General features: G+C 61.4%; 2 protein-coding genes across 2 annotated transcripts; both read right to left on the reverse strand.

The window, feature by feature from the left end:
- Window positions 1-1,141: 1,141 nt before the first annotated feature.
- On the reverse strand, window positions 1,142-7,595 carry LOC125333344 (serine/threonine-protein kinase pim-1-like). The gene is made up of 11 exons (XM_048319207.1): window positions 7,550-7,595; window positions 6,507-6,556; window positions 6,184-6,289; window positions 4,666-4,805; window positions 4,368-4,573; window positions 3,454-3,700; window positions 3,275-3,325; window positions 2,685-3,051; window positions 1,872-2,048; window positions 1,465-1,614; window positions 1,142-1,237 (listed from the first exon to the last, which is right to left on the reverse strand). The coding sequence occupies exons 1-10, from the start codon at window positions 7,593-7,595 to the stop codon at window positions 1,508-1,510; spliced, it is 1,497 nt and encodes a 498-aa protein (XP_048175164.1). The 3' UTR covers window positions 1,142-1,237; window positions 1,465-1,507.
- A 2,287-nt stretch (window positions 7,596-9,882) lies between these two features.
- LOC125333345 (serine/threonine-protein kinase pim-1-like) lies at window positions 9,883-18,644 on the reverse strand. The gene is made up of 8 exons (XM_048319208.1): window positions 18,462-18,644; window positions 13,097-13,302; window positions 12,195-12,441; window positions 12,016-12,066; window positions 11,426-11,792; window positions 10,613-10,789; window positions 10,206-10,355; window positions 9,883-9,978 (listed from the first exon to the last, which is right to left on the reverse strand). Exons 1-7 carry the CDS (start codon window positions 18,642-18,644, stop codon window positions 10,249-10,251), a joined length of 1,338 nt encoding a protein of 445 aa, XP_048175165.1. The 3' UTR covers window positions 9,883-9,978; window positions 10,206-10,248.
- Window positions 18,645-18,664: the final 20 nt, after the last annotated feature.

Below are 18,664 nucleotides of genomic sequence, written 5' to 3' on the forward strand. Positions count from 1 at the left end.
CTGAGCCGCAGCAGAGCCCTGGCGGAGCCCAGAGCAGCCTCAGCATCCACAGAGCCCGGCTGCAAGGAGAGAAAGCAGAAACCGCCCGTCACGTGAAGGCTGCTGTCCCCCTTGTCCCAGCCGCCCGCGGTGCCCAGGCCGTGCTGGCCGTGCTCAGAGCGGTGCCCGAAGCCGCCCGTCCCTGCTGCCTTTGGCAGGAGAGCAGGATGGCAGGACACGTGCCACCACCCGCAGCCAGCCGTGGCAGATCCACCTCCTCAGCAGCTGCCCAGAGCGGGATGCTCCTGTGCTCGCTGCCATCTCCCAAAAGCCCTTATCCCACCCGTGCCAAGAAGACGGGGACCCACCGCACGCCACCCGCCGCCGGAAGAAAAGCTGCTCCCAAGCGATGTCCTCGGCCTTCTCCAAGGCCACGTCCCATCCACGCCGCAGCTGGTCCCAAGCACTTCCCGATCCAGACTGGACACCACCTACAACGCTTCCTCGAAGAAAAACAAACAACAAATTAATGAAAAGGGATTACAGACCAAAAGGAGAAACAAGAAAAAAGGTCAAAAATCTTCTCTCTGTCGGGGGCCTGAGGAAGGCCCAACCTTCCCTACATGCTGGGGAAAAACCCACCCACGGGCGAGGGAAGCCCACGCTTTCTCCCTTCCCCCCTGCACTGCCCCCCAACAGGCACGGCGAGCCCGAAGCAAACAAGGGGAGTGGAGCAGCCCGAGCCCTTCCTTTCCCGCAAAACAAAGCAGCCCGTGCACAGCTCCTGGAGCGCCACCTCTGCTCCTGCCATGGGGGCTTGTTTGTGTCGGGCTGGCTGCCCCAGCCCCAGCCCCAGCCCCAGCCCGGGGAACAGTGGGTGGTGGGGGCTGTTGGCAGGGCCAGGGGCCGACTCCCATTTCGTAAGCACCCCAGCCCATCCCGCCCGCCCCGCCGAAAAGCAGCTTGGCAGCCGGCTGAAGAATTAGTTGCATCCGCCCCAGCAAAGGGGGGAACCTTTGCTTCCCGGCCAGGCCGTGCAATGCCCAAATCTGGGAGCATCCCCCTGGGTGTGGACTCATCTGTAAATTCGCTGTGGAGCCTGGCTTTGAAGAAGGTGCCAGAATCAAAGCCCATCATCTTCAGCTTGCCGGTGGCCAGGTCGAGGAAGAGCTCGTCATCCTTGACGTCGTCCTCCATGTCTCCAGACGCAGCAGCCCCACCTGGCACAGCTTCTCCAGGGGCTCCTTCTTCCCTGCGGCTGAGAGCAGGCTGTCAGTGCCCCGCCCAGGGCCCCGGCTGTCAGTGAAGCAGGACAAGCAAAAGCAGCTTGCACGGCGGCCACCAGTGCTGGGAAGAGCAGCTCAGCTCCAGCACAAGGGCTGCGTGTTCCCATCTGACGACCCCTGCGCAGCGATACAGGCAGGGCAAAAAAGCCTGCGTTTCTTAGCTTCTTCTTGCCAAGGCACGTGTGGAGCTGTAACTTACCGGCTCCCTGGATCAAAGTGTGCCTGTGGCTCTCTCCCTTCTTCTACGGATGGTGAATATCCTGCAGCCAAGGATCACACGACAGGTCTTCTAATGAGGGCCTGTCCAAGGAGTGCAGGGACAGACACCATCTGATGAGTTCCTTGCAGTCTGCGGGGAGAAACCAGAAAGCGCCGGTCAGTTGCAGAAGGCTCCTGTCCGCTTTGCCCCACTATTGCCATGCCCAGGCCATGCCATGGCGGCTCCAAGCTGTGCCTGAACTTTCCCATCCATTCTTTGTTTTGGAGGAGAGCAGGAGAGCGGGGCATGTGCCACCTCCTCGGCAGCTGCCAGAGCGGGATGCTCGTGAGCCCGCTGCTGTCTCCCAGCACCGCTATTCCCCCCGTGCCGCAGAGATGAGCATCCACCTTGAGAGAGCCGTTGTGGGAGCGACAGCTGGCCCCAGCTGATGTTCCGGCCCTTCGGGAACGGGTGCTGCCCGCAGACCATCTGGTGCAGCACGATGCCCAGGGACCAGACGGTAGCTGCCTCGCCGTAGTACCAGCCAAAGTGGTTCCATTCCGGGGGGCTGTACGATGGTGTTCCTACGGAATAGAGAGGCAGTTCATTAGGGGGATGCTGCCTGCTCCCGGAGCCTCGCCCCAGCATCCCTGGGCACGCGGGGGCCGCACCAGTGGCACGCGGCGTGACCCGCTGCCCTCTCGCCAGCGCCTGTGACTTGCGGACAAACTGTGGGTTGTAAAAGAAGCCACCGGTGTCGCAAGAGGGCAGCGGAAGCCCTGGCAAGGCCCGAGCATTCCACGCAAAGGGAAAACCCGCTCAGTGCCGGGGGGGAAAAACCATGCCTTCACCCTGCCTGCCTGCATTGCCCCAAAAAACATTCTGAAGCCAAGGCAAACCAGGCAAGCTGAGCAGTCCAAGCCCTTTCTCGCCTGCACACCAAACCGGCGGGTGCACAGCTTCTGGCCCCACCCTCTCTGCTACCCCCACCCACGGGTGTGTTTTTGTCACGCTGGCTGCCCCAGCCCCAGCGCCAGTCCTGGGCAGAGTGGCTGGCGAAGGCTGCCAGCAGCGCTGGAAGATGGCCCCCTGGCCACCCACACTCAAAAGCAACTGGGCTGAACACTCGGTCCTGGCATCAAAAGGGAGAATCCCCGCTGCCACAGCCAGGCTGGGCCGCGAGATGCCGGCACCGGGAGCCTACCCCGGCGGGGACTCACCTGCAAAGCGGGTGTAGGCTGTGTCTTGCAGGTGGGTGCCGCAGCCAAAGTCAATCAATTTGGCCTGGCCGGTGGCCAGGTCAACCAGGATGTTCTCTGGTTTCAGGTCCCTGTGAAGGACCCCGCAGCTGGTGCAGTGCCGCACGGCCTCCAGGACCTGGCGGAAGAGCTCCCGTGCCACCTCCTCTGACAGGAAGCCCCGCTCTCGAATAAAACGAAGCAGGTCCTGAGAGTGCTCCGGCCGCTCCATCACCAGCACCACGTTGTTGGGGAGCTCGAGCCACTCGAGGAGCTGCACCACACCAGGGAAGCCGGTGGACACCTTGTCCAGCAGCACGACCTCGAGTGGTGCGCTGGTGCCGTTGGGCTGCGGGAGGAGCACGATGCCGTCAGTGGGGCTGATGCCGTGCCAGGGCTCGGGAAGGCCCTCGCCCAGCCCGGGATGCTCTGCGCCCTCCGCTGCCCCCACGCCCGCTCTCCCCCGAGGCGTCCTGCCGCCTTCCACCCTCCCGGGCCTCGGCTTATCCCCGCCCGTCACGCCCCGGCTTCTCCCGCTGCCCACCACCCCCCTCCTCCCCCCGCTCACTCACCAGCTCGCCCCAATGACGGATGCGGTTCCGTGGCACCCGTTTGATGGCCACCTGCAAGCCAAGGGAAGCAGCGGGTTGAGCTCGCCGCCCGCCCTGCCGAGCCCCATCCTCCTTCTCCTGCGCCCTCCTCCTCCTCCGCCCCCCCTCCTCCTGCGCCCGCCGCCGGCCCCGCCACTCACCGGGGCGCCGTCCGAGAGCCGCGTCGCCGCGAACACGCTGCCGAAGCCGCCGCGCCCCAGCAGCGAGCCCACCCGGTAGCGCTCCGTCAGGCCCTGCTGCGCCTTCCCTGCCGGCGACACGCGGCTGTCAGCGCTCGGCCCGGCTCCAGAAACGGCCCGCGGCCGCTCCTCAACCGCCCCGGGCCGGGTATCCCCAGATGTTGCCTCTTTCGAAGGGGACACCGGCAGCTCGGGGGCGGGGGCCGCGCTGCCGAGGGGAAGAGCTCGGACCGGGGAAGACGCCGCGGACGCGGCGGGAGCGGCCGCGCCGTCTGTGTCCGCGGCGGGTCCCGGGAGGAGCCGGGGCCGGGGCCGGGGCCGGGGCCGGGGCCGGGGCCGGGGCCGGGGCCGGGGCCGGAGTCGGAGTCGGAGGCGGGCCTGGGGCCGGGGCCGGAGTCGGACCAGCCGGAGCCAGAGGCTGGCAATGCTGCCCAAGAGGCAGGCACTGATGCCCGCCCAGCAGCGCCACCGCCAGTACGGCAAGAGCCGGGCGGAGGCGAGACCGCGGCGGGACGCCCGGGGGCGGGGAGGGCGCAGCCCCGCCCGGGGCCGCGGGCGGGCCGGGCGCATGGCCCGGCCTGGCATGGGGAGAGGGAGGCCGCGGAAGGGGCGGAGGGGGTGGAGCACTGAAGGGAGAGCGGGACAGGGGATGCGGGACGCTGGGAGAAGGAGAGGAGGAGCAGGAGAAGGAACGCGGAGGCTCTGGAGAACCGCTGCTTTTGTGTTGCTCTTCTGCTGCTGCCGCTGCTGCCGCTGCCGCCGCTGCCGCTGAAGCGCTGGGAGCGTTTGTCCGCGTGTCCGTGTGTCTGTTGCCCGGGTGTCCGTTTTTCCGCCGCGCGCCCCGCGGCCGAGCCCCGCGCGCCCCGGGCCAGCACGGGCCGCTGCGCTCCGGGGCCGAAGCGGAGTCACGGAGCATCTCTTCCTCCCGCAGCCGCGCCACACGCACCGTCTTGTTTAGCTTCCTCTTCACCAGATTGTAACTCTTCCTTGCGGCAGTCTTGCAACTTGCCCCTGCTGCTCGCTCGCCCCGCGCCGCGGTCTCTTGCTCACGAGCAAGCAAAGCGCTGTCCGCACTTTTTGCCTGGAGCAGAGCAAAGTGCTGAATGAGGCGCCTGCCAGCGCCAGGCGGAGCCAGCCCCGTGGGAGGGCAGAGCAGGACGTGAGGAGGGAGACGTGCGGCCCCTGCGGGGCGCAGCGCTGCTCCCCGGCCGCTCGGCGTGGGCAGTGGGAGCGGCGGGGCCGTGCCCGGCGCGGTGCCCTCGTCGCCAGGGCTGTTGCTATTTTCTTGTCCGGTTCCAGGTGAAAATCGGAGACTGCCGATAGGAGGATTCAAGGAAAAGAATGGAAACACTCTTTTTGCCGAGTTCTGATGCCAGTCCAATAGAGCAGCTCAGCTCTCAGCTGTCTGCCTCCTCCCTGCCAATCCAGCACTTTCAGCCGGGAGCAAAGGCCCTCTCTGCAAAGAAACTGCAGGCTGGTTTCCTTCTCCTGCTGTTCATTGACACAGGTAGAAAAGCAGACTAGTTTGGATGCTGAGTCTGTCCAAACAGACAGTGAACTTTGCCATGTGAAGCCAAGACACGGAGTCTTGAGCCCTGCGACAGTGTCATGGGAATCACCTTTGTTGCTTCTGCTGTCTATTGTCACTGCTGAGGGTGCAGTCCCATGGGAGCACATGCCCTGTCTCTAGAAGCCAGAGCCGAGCAATGCACTGGGCTCTAAAATCTTCCGTTGGCAGGCTTCTGGTGTCTCCAGCATTGCTTTCAAAGCCAAACAGGGAGAAGGCAAACTGTGTGTAGCTAATGATACTGTAGAGTGTCTCAAACTTGCTAAGTCCTAGGTCTTCTAGGTAAGATCAGTTTGGAATGACGGTGGGGTAGAACTAGTGCAAGACAGAAAAGGGGAGCCTAGAAGGGAAGCAATTAATAGTATACGGGAACATCTTGGGCTGTTTCTTTCCGTTTGCATGTCACTTCTGGGAAGCTGTTTTGCTTTTGCAAGAATCTTGCCCACAGTGATGTCTGCTCTTTCCAAGACCCTTTCCTGGAGACCTTGCTCGAGCTCCTGTCACAAGATGTGCCATCACGTGCAGCTTCTCTTGGCTTGCCACACTGTGTGTGCAGCACGACTCTTGCAGCAAAGCCGGACCAAGGTTTTGAGAGCTTGACAACTTGTCCTTTCTCCTCCTGGTGGGCTAGCGAGTTGTGCGGTGGGTAAGGTTTCCGTCGTTACTGTTCTAGGCTAAGGAAACAGGAGGAGGGGGTAGCAGCAGTTGTTAGGCTGGCTGAATGGAGAGAAAGAATCTCCGGAGCCTGCAGCCAGAAGTGGAGAGCTGTGGGCTAATCCTTCCAAGCTCTCAGTGGACATCTTGCAAGTGACCTGGAACGTGAGAATGGTCTGACAGAGGCGGTTGGTTTCTGAGTTCAGCGTAGATGCTTGCACATCTGGTGCGTTGGTGCGCAAATCAAGAGTACAATCGGTTCATGGGAAGCACCAGAAGAAGCTGGAGCTCTCCGAGCAGACGACTGAAAGAATCTGCAAAGGAGAAATGTGGGAAATGACTTGGTGTACCTTGCCTGGAAGAAGGGTAGTTTTTTCTAATAATTCCTAATCCGTTCCCTTGGCTTTTGACTTTCTTAACAAGGCCGTTTGCATCCCCGATTCAGCACGAAGCCAGAGGCCCGGGCTTACGGAAGCGCGCCAAAGATTCCTCCGCAGTGACGCTCAGGTGGAAAGAGGAGCGGGGCGCCTGAGCAGCCTCCGGGGAAGCATCCCGCGAGGTGCAATTTGCGCCGTGCTGGGAGAGGAGGAGGGGGAGAAGGATGGGCCGTGCGTGGCAGCAGCAGCAAGTTTGGGCCGCAGGACATTGCGCCTGCGCCGCTGCCCCACAATGGGCGGGCGTGTCCCCGGGGCTGCGGCCCCGGCACCGCGTCCGCTGAGCTGCCGACGCTGCGGGAGCTCCCCGGGCTGGGCTGGGGTTCCCGCTGGGACTGGGCAGCAGGCTGTGCTCTCACTGTGGTCAGCAGCAGCGGCACGTACCTCTGGACATCCACGTCTCCTGCTGCTGGGAAGAAGCAATGAAGCGAGTGCAGAAGTTCTGCTTCCTCTTTCTCCCGGTGGAGTTTTTCGTTTCATTCCACACTCCAGAGGCAATTTCTGTGCTGGCCTCTGTCAGCTGATTCTATTTCAAGAGCACCAGCAACAGGGCTGCGTTTGAGCGCTGTGAATGTGGCCTGTATGGCTTTCATTCTCCTCGCCTTAGTGCTCAGGGGTGGTGGGCATTCCAGTATCTGCTGATCCTTATGCCTGCGACAAAAAGACTGACTTCGCTGTCGTGAAAGCACCGTGGATAGGCCTGCTTGAAAGCGGCAGTTGCAGTTTGGCTGAAAAATGCAGGTGGCAGCCGGAAGGGGTGCCACAGCAGCCGTGGGGTCCAATTCACAAGGCAGAGGCAACAGCAGCCTCCTGACGGCGCATCACGGTGAATGAAAGGGTGCAGAAACCCGATCATTTCTTTCTCTGAAGTTTGCTTCGGGAATGTACAGGCAGGCTCTGAGGAACCAGGGCTGTTTGTGGGGGAGTGTTGTTGTGATCAAGAGATTCAATTAGAAAAAGAAGGTGTTACGCATTTTGAGTCTTGACTTCAGTGCTTAGTCAGAAAGACCCAGTAGAGTAAGAAAACACCGGGAACTTGCAACTGGGAGAACACAGAGCGTTTCGTTAGAAAGCAAGGACTATTCAGTCAAGGCAGGAGAGATGGAACAAAGTTTTTAAAAATGTAACAAGTAGCAGGTGCACAATAGTTTGCAGAAAGAAGTATTACACAAGCATTTATCTTTGGGAGAAAAGTCTGATGTTGCTGTTAGGGACTTGATCACGACTATTATTGGTTAGCAAGCTTATTAACAATTTTACTATTGGCTATCCAGGCTCACACTATTCTAACCCGATGGTGAAAAGATTATAAAAGCTATCGACACTTTTAATAAACGTCTCTGGTTATAGCCCGACTGGCGACCGCATTTCTTTGATGCGTTGCACAAGCAACGTGACTGACACTTTCGCTCTCCGTGCTCGTTCCGCAGCCACGGGTACAAAGACATTATGGGAACCCTTGTGCAGACAGAGCCTTCTATCCCTGCAGAACGCAGCGCGGCGGGTGGGGGCGGTTGGCGGGCAGCGAGCCCCGGGCAGCAGGCGAGATCCGGCTCCGCACCTGCCGGGCCCTGCTAAGGCTCAATGCCGGCTCCTCTGCAACAGCAAAGACCTTGAGCCTTGTCACTGCCCAGAGGGGCAGTGCTGGCCCGGCCGCACAGCTCGTTTTCCCCACAACTTGCAGGAGGTGAGAAGGCAACACTTGCAAACACTGACTGCGAGCCGCAGCGCCGGCTGCGCACCATTAACCTCAGCTCTGGGACCACTGTCTGCCCCAAGCTCCGGGGGATGCGGTGGGAGCCCGGCTGGGCTCTGCCCTGGGGCCATCCTCCAGTGACAGCTGCAAACAGGGAGCATTTAGTTGCCACCAAGAGCCCAGCCACGCGTGGAGGGGAGCTGGTGCAGGTGCGGCCTGCGCTGTTGCCTGCTGTGCTCTGGGGCTGCTGCTCCCCGCAGAGGGAACTGCACTGGCGTGCCAGAGGAGACAAAGAAGCTTCAGCTTAAGCCGAACTGAGCTGGGTGGCTGGGCTGGCAGGAGTGGGGAGGGTCAAGGGCATTCACAGAGCTCATCCTGCTGCAAGGACGAGGAAAAGTGGCAGTGGGAAGCTAACAGTGAGGAGAGCTGAGGCCTGGAGGGCAGCTCTTGAATGACACTCAGGTCTCGCCGGACCTCTGAGACATTGCTGTTCTTCTGCCAGTGACAGGATGAGTCCCTAAACCTGGGGCTCGCTCCTCCTCCTCGTGGTCAGGGGCATCAAGGAAGGCTACAGTGCGACAGAGACCACCCTGAGCTGGCAACTCACTGGGGGAAAAGAGGGAGGGAGCACTTGTGAACTAAAGGGCAGGTGGGGCAGAGAACTGTTCAGAGAAGGGCTGAGCTAAAGCTTGAGCAAGCTGAGAAACGTCATTTGGGGTCATCCCACATTGATTTCATTTCACAAGTTATTGAACAAGTTTATTTGGGGCGGGGGGGGGGTGTCATGTTTTCCCCTGGAGGCGTGCACTCTGCAGGCTTGAGCTGCGTTGCCGAAATGCTCGGGCACGTCTCTGCTGCAGCTCACACCGGTTCTTCTTTGGCTTCTTCCGGCCCGGTGCTGAGCCGCAGCAGAGCCCTGGCGGAGCCCAGAGCAGCCTCAGCATCCACAGAGCCCGGCTGCAAGGAGAGAAAGCAGAAACCGCCCGTCACGTGAAGGCTGCTGTCCCCCTTGTCCCAGCCGCCCGCGGTGCCCAGGCCGTGCTGGCCGTGCTCAGAGCGGTGCCCGAAGCCGCCCGTCCCTGCTGCCTTTGGCAGGAGAGCAGGATGGCAGGACACGTGCCACCACCCGCAGCCAGCCGTGGCAGATCCACCTCCTCAGCAGCTGCCCAGAGCGGGATGCTCCTGTGCTCGCTGCCATCTCCCAAAAGCCCTTATCCCACCCGTGCCAAGAAGACGGGGACCCACCGCACGCCACCCGCCGCCGGAAGAAAAGCTGCTCCCAAGCGATGTCCTCGGCCTTCTCCAAGGCCACGTCCCATCCACGCCGCAGCTGGTCCCAAGCACTTCCCGATCCAGACTGGACACCACCTACAACGCTTCCTCGAAGAAAAACAAACAACAAATTAATGAAAAGGGATTACAGACCAAAAGGAGAAACAAGAAAAAAGGTCAAAAATCTTCTCTCTGTCGGGGGCCTGAGGAAGGCCCAACCTTCCCTACATGCTGGGGAAAAACCCACCCACGGGCGAGGGAAGCCCACGCTTTCTCCCTTCCCCCCTGCACTGCCCCCCAACAGGCACGGCGAGCCCGAAGCAAACAAGGGGAGTGGAGCAGCCCGAGCCCTTCCTTTCCCGCAAAACAAAGCAGCCCGTGCACAGCTCCTGGAGCGCCACCTCTGCTCCTGCCATGGGGGCTTGTTTGTGTCGGGCTGGCTGCCCCAGCCCCAGCCCCAGCCCCAGCCCGGGGAACAGTGGGTGGTGGGGGCTGTTGGCAGGGCCAGGGGCCGACTCCCATTTCGTAAGCACCCCAGCCCATCCCGCCCGCCCCGCCGAAAAGCAGCTTGGCAGCCGGCTGAAGAATTAGTTGCATCCGCCCCAGCAAAGGGGGGAACCTTTGCTTCCCGGCCAGGCCGTGCAATGCCCAAATCTGGGAGCATCCCCCTGGGTGTGGACTCATCTGTAAATTCGCTGTGGAGCCTGGCTTTGAAGAAGGTGCCAGAATCAAAGCCCATCATCTTCAGCTTGCCGGTGGCCAGGTCGAGGAAGAGCTCGTCATCCTTGACGTCGTCCTCCATGTCTCCAGACGCAGCAGCCCCACCTGGCACAGCTTCTCCAGGGGCTCCTTCTTCCCTGCGGCTGAGAGCAGGCTGTCAGTGCCCCGCCCAGGGCCCCGGCTGTCAGTGAAGCAGGACAAGCAAAAGCAGCTTGCACGGCGGCCACCAGTGCTGGGAAGAGCAGCTCAGCTCCAGCACAAGGGCTGCGTGTTCCCATCTGACGACCCCTGCGCAGCGATACAGGCAGGGCAAAAAAGCCTGCGTTTCTTGGCTTCTTCTTGCCAAGGCACGTGTGGAGCTGTAACTTACCGGCTCCCTGGATCAAAGTGTGCCTGTGGCTCTCTCCCTTCTTCTACGGATGGTGAATATCCTGCAGCCAAGGATCACACGACAGGTCTTCTAATGAGGGCCTGTCCAAGGAGTGCAGGGACAGACACCATCTGATGAGTTCCTTGCAGTCTGCGGGGAGAAACCAGAAAGCGCCGGTCAGTTGCAGAAGGCTCCTGTCCGCTTTGCCCCACTATTGCCATGCCCAGGCCATGCCATGGCGGCTCCAAGCTGTGCCTGAACTTTCCCATCCATTCTTTGTTTTGGAGGAGAGCAGGAGAGCGGGGCATGTGCCACCTCCTCAGCAGCTGCCAGAGCGGGATGCTCGTGAGCCCGCTGCTGTCTCCCAGCACCGCTATTCCCCCCGTGCCGCAGAGATGAGCATCCACCTTGAGAGAGCCGTTGTGGGAGCGACAGCTGGCCCCAGCTGATGTTCCGGCCCTTCGGGAACGGGTGCTGCCCGCAGACCATCTGGTGCAGCACGATGCCCAGGGACCAGACGGTAGCTGCCTCGCCGTAGTACCAGCCAAAGTGGTTCCATTCCGGGGGGCTGTACGATGGTGTTCCTACGGAATAGAGAGGCAGTTCATTAGGGGGATGCTGCCTGCTCCCGGAGCCTCGCCCCAGCATCCCTGGGCACGCGGGGGCCGCACCAGTGGCACGCGGCGTGACCCGCTGCCCTCTCGCCAGCGCCTGTGACTTGCGGACAAACTGTGGGTTGTAAAAGAAGCCACCGGTGTCGCAAGAGGGCAGCGGAAGCCCTGGCAAGGCCCGAGCATTCCACGCAAAGGGAAAACCCGCTCAGTGCCGGGGGGGAAAAACCATGCCTTCACCCTGCCTGCCTGCATTGCCCCAAAAAACATTCTGAAGCCAAGGCAAACCAGGCAAGCTGAGCAGTCCAAGCCCTTTCTCGCCTGCACACCAAACCGGCGGGTGCACAGCTTCTGGCCCCACCCTCTCTGCTACCCCCACCCACGGGTGTGTTTTTGTCACGCTGGCTGCCCCAGCCCCAGCGCCAGTCCTGGGCAGAGTGGCTGGCGAAGGCTGCCAGCAGCGCTGGAAGATGGCCCCCTGGCCACCCACACTCAAAAGCAACTGGGCTGAACACTCGGTCCTGGCATCAAAAGGGAGAATCCCCGCTGCCACAGCCAGGCTGGGCCGCGAGATGCCGGCACCGGGAGCCTACCCCGGCGGGGACTCACCTGCAAAGCGGGTGTAGGCTGTGTCTTGCAGGTGGGTGCCGCAGCCAAAGTCAATCAATTTGGCCTGGCCGGTGGCCAGGTCAACCAGGATGTTCTCTGGTTTCAGGTCCCTGTGAAGGACCCCGCAGCTGGTGCAGTGCCGCACGGCCTCCAGGACCTGGCGGAAGAGCTCCCGTGCCACCTCCTCTGACAGGAAGCCCCGCTCTCGAATAAAACGAAGCAGGTCCTGAGAGTGCTCCGGCCGCTCCATCACCAGCACCACGTTGTTGGGGAGCTCGAGCCACTCGAGGAGCTGCACCACACCAGGGAAGCCGGTGGACACCTTGTCCAGCAGCACGACCTCGAGTGGTGCGCTGGTGCCGTTGGGCTGCGGGAGGAGCACGATGCCGTCAGTGGGGCTGATGCCGTGCCAGGGCTCGGGAAGGCCCTCGCCCAGCCCGGGATGCTCTGCGCCCTCCGCTGCCCCCACGCCCGCTCTCCCCCGAGGCGTCCTGCCGCCTTCCACCCTCCCGGGCCTCGGCTTATCCCCGCCCGTCACGCCCCGGCTTCTCCCGCTGCCCACCACCCCCCTCCTCCCCCCGCTCACTCACCAGCTCGCCCCAATGACGGATGCGGTTCCGTGGCACCCGTTTGATGGCCACCTGCAAGCCAAGGGAAGCAGCGGGTTGAGCTCGCCGCCCGCCCTGCCGAGCCCCATCCTCCTTCTCCTGCGCCCTCCTCCTCCTCCGCCCCCCCTCCTCCTGCGCCCGCCGCCGGCCCCGCCACTCACCGGGGCGCCGTCCGAGAGCCGCGTCGCCGCGAACACGCTGCCGAAGCCGCCGCGCCCCAGCAGCGAGCCCACCCGGTAGCGCTCCGTCAGGCCCTGCTGCGCCTTCCCTGCCGGCGACACGCGGCTGTCAGCGCTCGGCCCGGCGCCAGAAACGGCCCGCGGCCGCTCCTCAACCGCCCCGGGCCGGGTATCCCCAGATGTTGCCTCTTTCGAAGGGGACACCGGCAGCTCGGGGGCGGGGGCCGCGCTGCCGAGGGGAAGAGCTCGGACCGGGGAAGACGCCGCGGACGCGGCGGGAGCGGCCGCGCCGTCTGTGTCCGCGGCGGGTCCCGGGAGGAGCCGGGGCCGGGGCCGGGGCCGGGGCCGGGGCCGGGGCCGGGGCCGGAGTCGGAGTCGGAGGCGGGCCTGGGGCCGGGGCCGGAGTCGGACCAGCCGGAGCCAGAGGCTGGCAATGCTGCCCAAGAGGCAGGCACTGATGCCCGCCCAGCAGCGCCACCGCCAGTACGGCAAGAGCCGGGCGGAGGCGAGACCGCGGCGGGACGCCCGGGGGCGGGGAGGGCGCAGCCCCGCCCGGGGCCGCGGGCGGGCCGGGCGCATGGCCCGGCCTGGCATGGGGAGAGGGAGGCCGCGGAAGGGGCGGAGGGGGTGGAGCACTGAAGGGAGAGCGGGACAGGGGATGCGGGACGCTGGGAGAAGGAGAGGAGGAGCAGGAGAAGGAACGCGGAGGCTCTGGAGAACCGCTGCTTTTGTGTTGCTCTTCTGCTGCTGCCGCTGCTGCCGCTGCCGCCGCTGCCGCTGAAGCGCTGGGAGCGTTTGTCCGCGTGTCCGTGTGTCTGTTGCCCGGGTGTCCGTTTTTCCGCCGCGCGCCCCGCGGCCGAGCCCCGCGCGCCCCGGGCCAGCACGGGCCGCTGCGCTCCGGGGCCGAAGCGGAGTCACGGAGCATCTCTTCCTCCCGCAGCCGCGCCACACGCACCGTCTTGTTTAGCTTCCTCTTCACCAGATTGTAACTCTTCCTTGCGGCAGTCTTGCAACTTGCCCCTGCTGCTCGCTCGCCCCGCGCCGCGGTCTCTTGCTCACGAGCAAGCAAAGCGCTGTCCGCACTTTTTGCCTGGAGCAGAGCAAAGTGCTGAATGAGGCGCCTGCCAGCGCCAGGCGGAGCCAGCCCCGTGGGAGGGCAGAGCAGGACGTGAGGAGGGAGACGTGCGGCCCCTGCGGGGCGCAGCGCTGCTCCCCGGCCGCTCGGCGTGGGCAGTGGGAGCGGCGGGGCCGTGCCCGGCGCGGTGCCCTCGTCGCCAGGGCTGTTGCTATTTTCTTGTCCGGTTCCAGGTGAAAATCGGAGACTGCCGATAGGAGGATTCAAGGAAAAGAATGGAAACACTCTTTTTGCCGAGTTCTGATGCCAGTCCAATAGAGCAGCTCAGCTCTCAGCTGTCTGCCTCCTCCCTGCCAATCCAGCACTTTCAGCCGGGAGCAAAGGCCCTCTCTGCAAAGAAACTGCAGGCTGGTTTCCTTCTCCTGCTGTTCATTGACACAGGTAGAAAAGCAGACTAGTTTGGATGCTGAGTCTGTCCAAACAGACAGTGAACTTTGCCATGTGAAGCCAAGACACGGAGTCTTGAGCCCTGCGACAGTGTCATGGGAATCACCTTTGTTGCTTCTGCTGTCTATTGTCACTGCTGAGGGTGCAGTCCCATGGGAGCACATGCCCTGTCTCTAGAAGCCAGAGCCGAGCAATGCACTGGGCTCTAAAATCTTCCGTTGGCAGGCTTCTGGTGTCTCCAGCATTGCTTTCAAAGCCAAACAGGGAGAAGGCAAACTGTGTGTAGCTAATGATACTGTAGAGTGTCTCAAACTTGCTAAGTCCTAGGTCTTCTAGGTAAGATCAGTTTGGAATGACGGTGGGGTAGAACTAGTGCAAGACAGAAAAGGGGAGCCTAGAAGGGAAGCAATTAATAGTATACAGGAACATCTTGGGCTGTTTCTTTCCGTTTGCATGTCACTTCTGGGAAGCTGTTTTGCTTTTGCAAGAATCTTGCCCACAGTGATGTCTGCTCTTTCCAAGACCCTTTCCTGGAGACCTTGCTCGAGCTCCTGTCACAAGATGTGCCATCACGTGCAGCTTCTCTTGGCTTGCCACACTGTGCGTGCAGCACGACTCTTGCAGCAAAGCCGGACCAAGGTTTTGAGAGCTTGACAACTTGTCCTTTCTCCTCCTGGTGGGCTAGCGAGTTGTGCGGTGGGTAAGGTTTCCGTCGTTACTGTTCTAGGCTAAGGAAACAGGAGGAGGGGGTAGCAGCAGTTGTTAGGCTGGCTGAATGGAGAGAAAGAATCTCCGGAGCCTGCAGCCAGAAGTGGAGAGCTGTGGGCTAATCCTTCCAAGCTCTCAGTGGACATCTTGCAAGTGACCTGGAACGTGAGAATGGTCTGACAGAGGCGGTTGGTTTCTGAGTTCAGCGTAGATGCTTGCACATCTGGTGCGTTGGTGCGCAAATCAAGAGTACAATCGGTTCATGGGAAGCACCAGAAGAAGCTGGAGCTCTCCGAGCAGACGACTGAAAGAATCTGCAAAGGAGAAATGTGGGAAATGACTTGGTGTACCTTGCCTGGAAGAAGGGTAGTTTTTTCTAATAATTCCTAATCCGTTCCCTTGGCTTTTGACTTTCTTAACAAGGCCGTTTGCATCCCCGATTCAGCACGAAGCCAGAGGCCCGGGCTTACGGAAGCGCGCCAAAGATTCCTCCGCAGTGACGCTCAGGTGGAAAGAGGAGCGGGGCGCCTGAGCAGCCTCCGGGGAAGCATCCCGCGAGGTGCAATTTGCGCCGTGCTGGGAGAGGAGGAGGGGGAGAAGGATGGGCCGTGCGTGGCAGCAGCAGCAAGTTTGGGCCGCAGGACATTGCGCCTGCGCCGCTGCCCCACAATGGGCGGGCGTGTCCCCGGGGCTGCGGCCCCGGCACCGCGTCCGCTGAGCTGCCGACGCTGCGGGAGCTCCCCGGGCTGGGCTGGGGTTCCCGCTGGGACTGGGCAGCAGGCTGTGCTCTCACTGTGGTCAGCAGCAGCGGCACGTACCTCTGGACATCCACGTCTCCTGCTGCTGGGAAGAAGCAATGAAGCGAGTGCAGAAGTTCTGCTTCCTCTTTCTCCCGGTGGAGTTTTTCGTTTCATTCCACACTCCAGAGGCAATTTCTGTGCTGGCCTCTGTCAGCTGATTCTATTTCAAGAGCACCAGCAACAGGGCTGCGTTTGAGCGCTGTGAATGTGGCCTGTATGGCTTTCATTCTCCTCGCCTTAGTGCTCAGGGGTGGTGGGCATTCCAGTATCTGCTGATCCTTATGCCTGCGACAAAAAGACTGACTTCGCTGTCGTGAAAGCACCGTGGATAGGCCTGCTTGAAAGCGGCAGTTGCAGTTTGGCTGAAAAATGCAGGTGGCAGCCGGAAGGGGTGCCACAGCAGCCGTGGGGTCCAATTCACAAGGCAGAGGCAACAGCAGCCTCCTGACGGCGCATCACGGTGAATGAAAGGGTGCAGAAACCCGATCATTTCTTTCTCTGAAGTTTGCTTCGGGAATGTACAGGCAGGCTCTGAGGAACCAGGGCTGTTTGTGGGGGAGTGTTGTTGTGATCAAGAGATTCAATTAGAAAAAGAAGGTGTTACGCATTTTGAGTCTTGACTTCAGTGCTTAGTCAGAAAGACCCAGTAGAGTAAGAAAACACCGGGAACTTGCAACTGGGAGAACACAGAGCGTTTCGTTAGAAAGCAAGGACTATTCAGTCAAGGCAGGAGAGATGGAACAAAGTTTTTAAAAATGTAACAAGTAGCAGGTGCACAATAGTTTGCAGAAAGAAGTATTACACAAGCATTTATCTTTGGGAGAAAAGTCTGATGTTGCTGTTAGGGACTTGATCACGACTATTATTGGTTAGCAAGCTTATTAACAATTTTACTATTGGCTATCCAGGCTCACACTATTCTAACCCGATGGTGAAAAGATTATAAAAGCTATCGACACTTTTAATAAACGTCTCTGGTTATAGCCCGACTGGCGACCGCATTTCTTTGATGCGTTGCACAAGCAACGTGACTGACACTTTCGCTCTCCGTGCTCGTTCCGCAGCCACGGGTACAAAGACATTATGGGAACCCTTGTGCAGACAGAGCCTTCTATCCCTGCAGAACGCAGCGCGGCGGGTGGGGGCGGTTGGCGGGCAGCGAGCCCCGGGCAGCAGGCGAGATCCGGCTCCGCACCTGCCGGGCCCTGCTAAGGCTCAATGCCGGCTCCTCTGCAACAGCAAAGACCTTGAGCCTTGTCACTGCCCAGAGGGGCAGTGCTGGCCCGGCCGCACAGCTCGTTTTCCCCACAACTTGCAGGAGGTGAGAAGGCAACACTTGCAAACACTGACTGCGAGCCGCAGCGCCGGCTGCGCACCATTAACCTCAGCTCTGGGACCACTGTCTGCCCCAAGCTCCGGGGGATGCGGTGGGAGCCCGGCTGGGCTCTGCCCTGGGGCCATCCTCCAGTGACAGCTGCAAACAGGGAGCATTTAGTTGCCACCAAGAGCCCAGCCACGCGTGGAGGGGAGCTGGTGCAGGTGCGGCCTGCGCTGTTGCCTGCTGTGCTCTGGGGCTGCTGCTCCCCGCAGAGGGAACTGCACTGGCGTGCCAGAGGAGACAAAGAAGCTTCAGCTTAAGCCGAACTGAGCTGGGTGGCTGGGCTGGCAGGAGTGGGGAGGGTCAAGGGCATTCACAGAGCTCATCCTGCTGCAAGGACGAGGAAAAGTGGCAGTGGGAAGCTAACAGTGAGGAGAGCTGAGGCCTGGAGGGCAGCTCTTGAATGACACTCAGGTCTCGCCGGACCTCTGAGACATTGCTGTTCTTCTGCCAGTGACAGGATGAGTCCCTAAACCTGGGGCTCGCTCCTCCTCCTCGTGGTCAGGGGCATCAAGGAAGGCTACAGTGCGACAGAGACCGCCCTGAGCTGGCAACTCACTGGGGGAAAAGAGGGAGGGAGCACTTGTGAACTAAAGGGCAGGTGGGGCAGAGAACTGTTCAGAGAAGGGCTGAGCTAAAGCTTGAGCAAGCTGAGAAACGTCATTTGGGGTCATCCCACATTGATTTCATTTCACAAGTTATTGAACAAGTTTATTTGGGGCGGGGGGGGTGTCATGTTTTCCCCTGGAGGCGTGCACTCTGCAGGCTTGAGCTGCGTTGCCGAAATGCTCGGGCACGTCTCTGCTGCAGCTCACACCGGTTCTTCTTTGGCTTCTTCCGGCCCGGTGCTGAGCCGCAGCAGAGCCCTGGCGGAGCCCAGAGCAGCCTCAGCATCCACAGAGCCCGGCTGCAAGGAGAGAAAGCAGAAACCGCCCGTCACGTGAAGGCTGCTGTCCCCCTTGTCCCAGCCGCCCGCGGTGCCCAGGCCGTGCTGGCCGTGCTCAGAGCGGTGCCCGAAGCCGCCCGTCCCTGCTGCCTTTGGCAGGAGAGCAGGATGGCAGGACACGTGCCACCACCCGCAGCCAGCCGTGGCAGATCCACCTCCTCAGCAGCTGCCCAGAGCGGGATGCTCCTGTGCTCGCTGCCATCTCCCAAAAGCCCTTATCCCACCCGTGCCAAGAAGACGGGGACCCACCGCACGCCACCCGCCGCCGGAAGAAAAGCTGCTCCCAAGCGATGTCCTCGGCCTTCTCCAAGGCCACGTCCCATCCACGCCGCAGCTGGTCCCAAGCACTTCCCGATCCAGACTGGACACCACCTACAACGCTTCGTCGAAGAAAAACAAACAACAAATTAATGAAAAGGGATTACAGACCAAAAGGAGAAACAAGAAAAAAGGTCAAAAATCTTCTCTCTGTCGGGGGCCTGAGGAAGGCCCAACCTTCCCTACATGCTGGGGAAAAACCCACCCACGGGCGAGGGAAGCCCACGCTTTCTCCCTTCCCCCCTGCACTGCCCCCCAACAGGCACGGCGAGCCCGAAGCAAACAAGGGGAGTGGAGCAGCCCGAGCCCTTCCTTTCCCGCAAAACAAAGCAGCCCGTGCACAGCTCCTGGAGCGCCACCTCTGCTCCTGCCATGGGGGCTTGTTTGTGTCGGGCTGGCTGCCCCAGCCCCAGCCCCAGCCCCAGCCCGGGGAACAGTGGGTGGTGGGGGCTGTTGGCAGGGCCAGGGGCCGACTCCCATTTCGTAAGCACCCCAGCCCATCCCGCCCGCCCCGCCGAAAAGCAGCTTGGCAGCCGGCTGAAGAATTAGTTGCATCCGCCCCAGCAAAGGGGGGAACCTTTGCTTCCCGGCCAGGCCGTGCAATGCCCAAATCTGGGAGCATCCCCCTGGGTGTGGACTCATCTGTAAATTCGCTGTGGAGCCTGGCTTTGAAGAAGGTGCCAGAATCAAAGCCCATCATCTTCAGCTTGCCGGTGGCCAGGTCGAGGAAGAGCTCGTCATCCTTGACGTCGTCCTCCATGTCTCCAGACGCAGCAGCCC

Source organism: Corvus hawaiiensis, chromosome 14 (assembly GCF_020740725.1).
Source record: "Corvus hawaiiensis isolate bCorHaw1 chromosome 14, bCorHaw1.pri.cur, whole genome shotgun sequence".
NCBI lineage: Eukaryota > Metazoa > Chordata > Aves > Passeriformes > Corvidae > Corvus > Corvus hawaiiensis.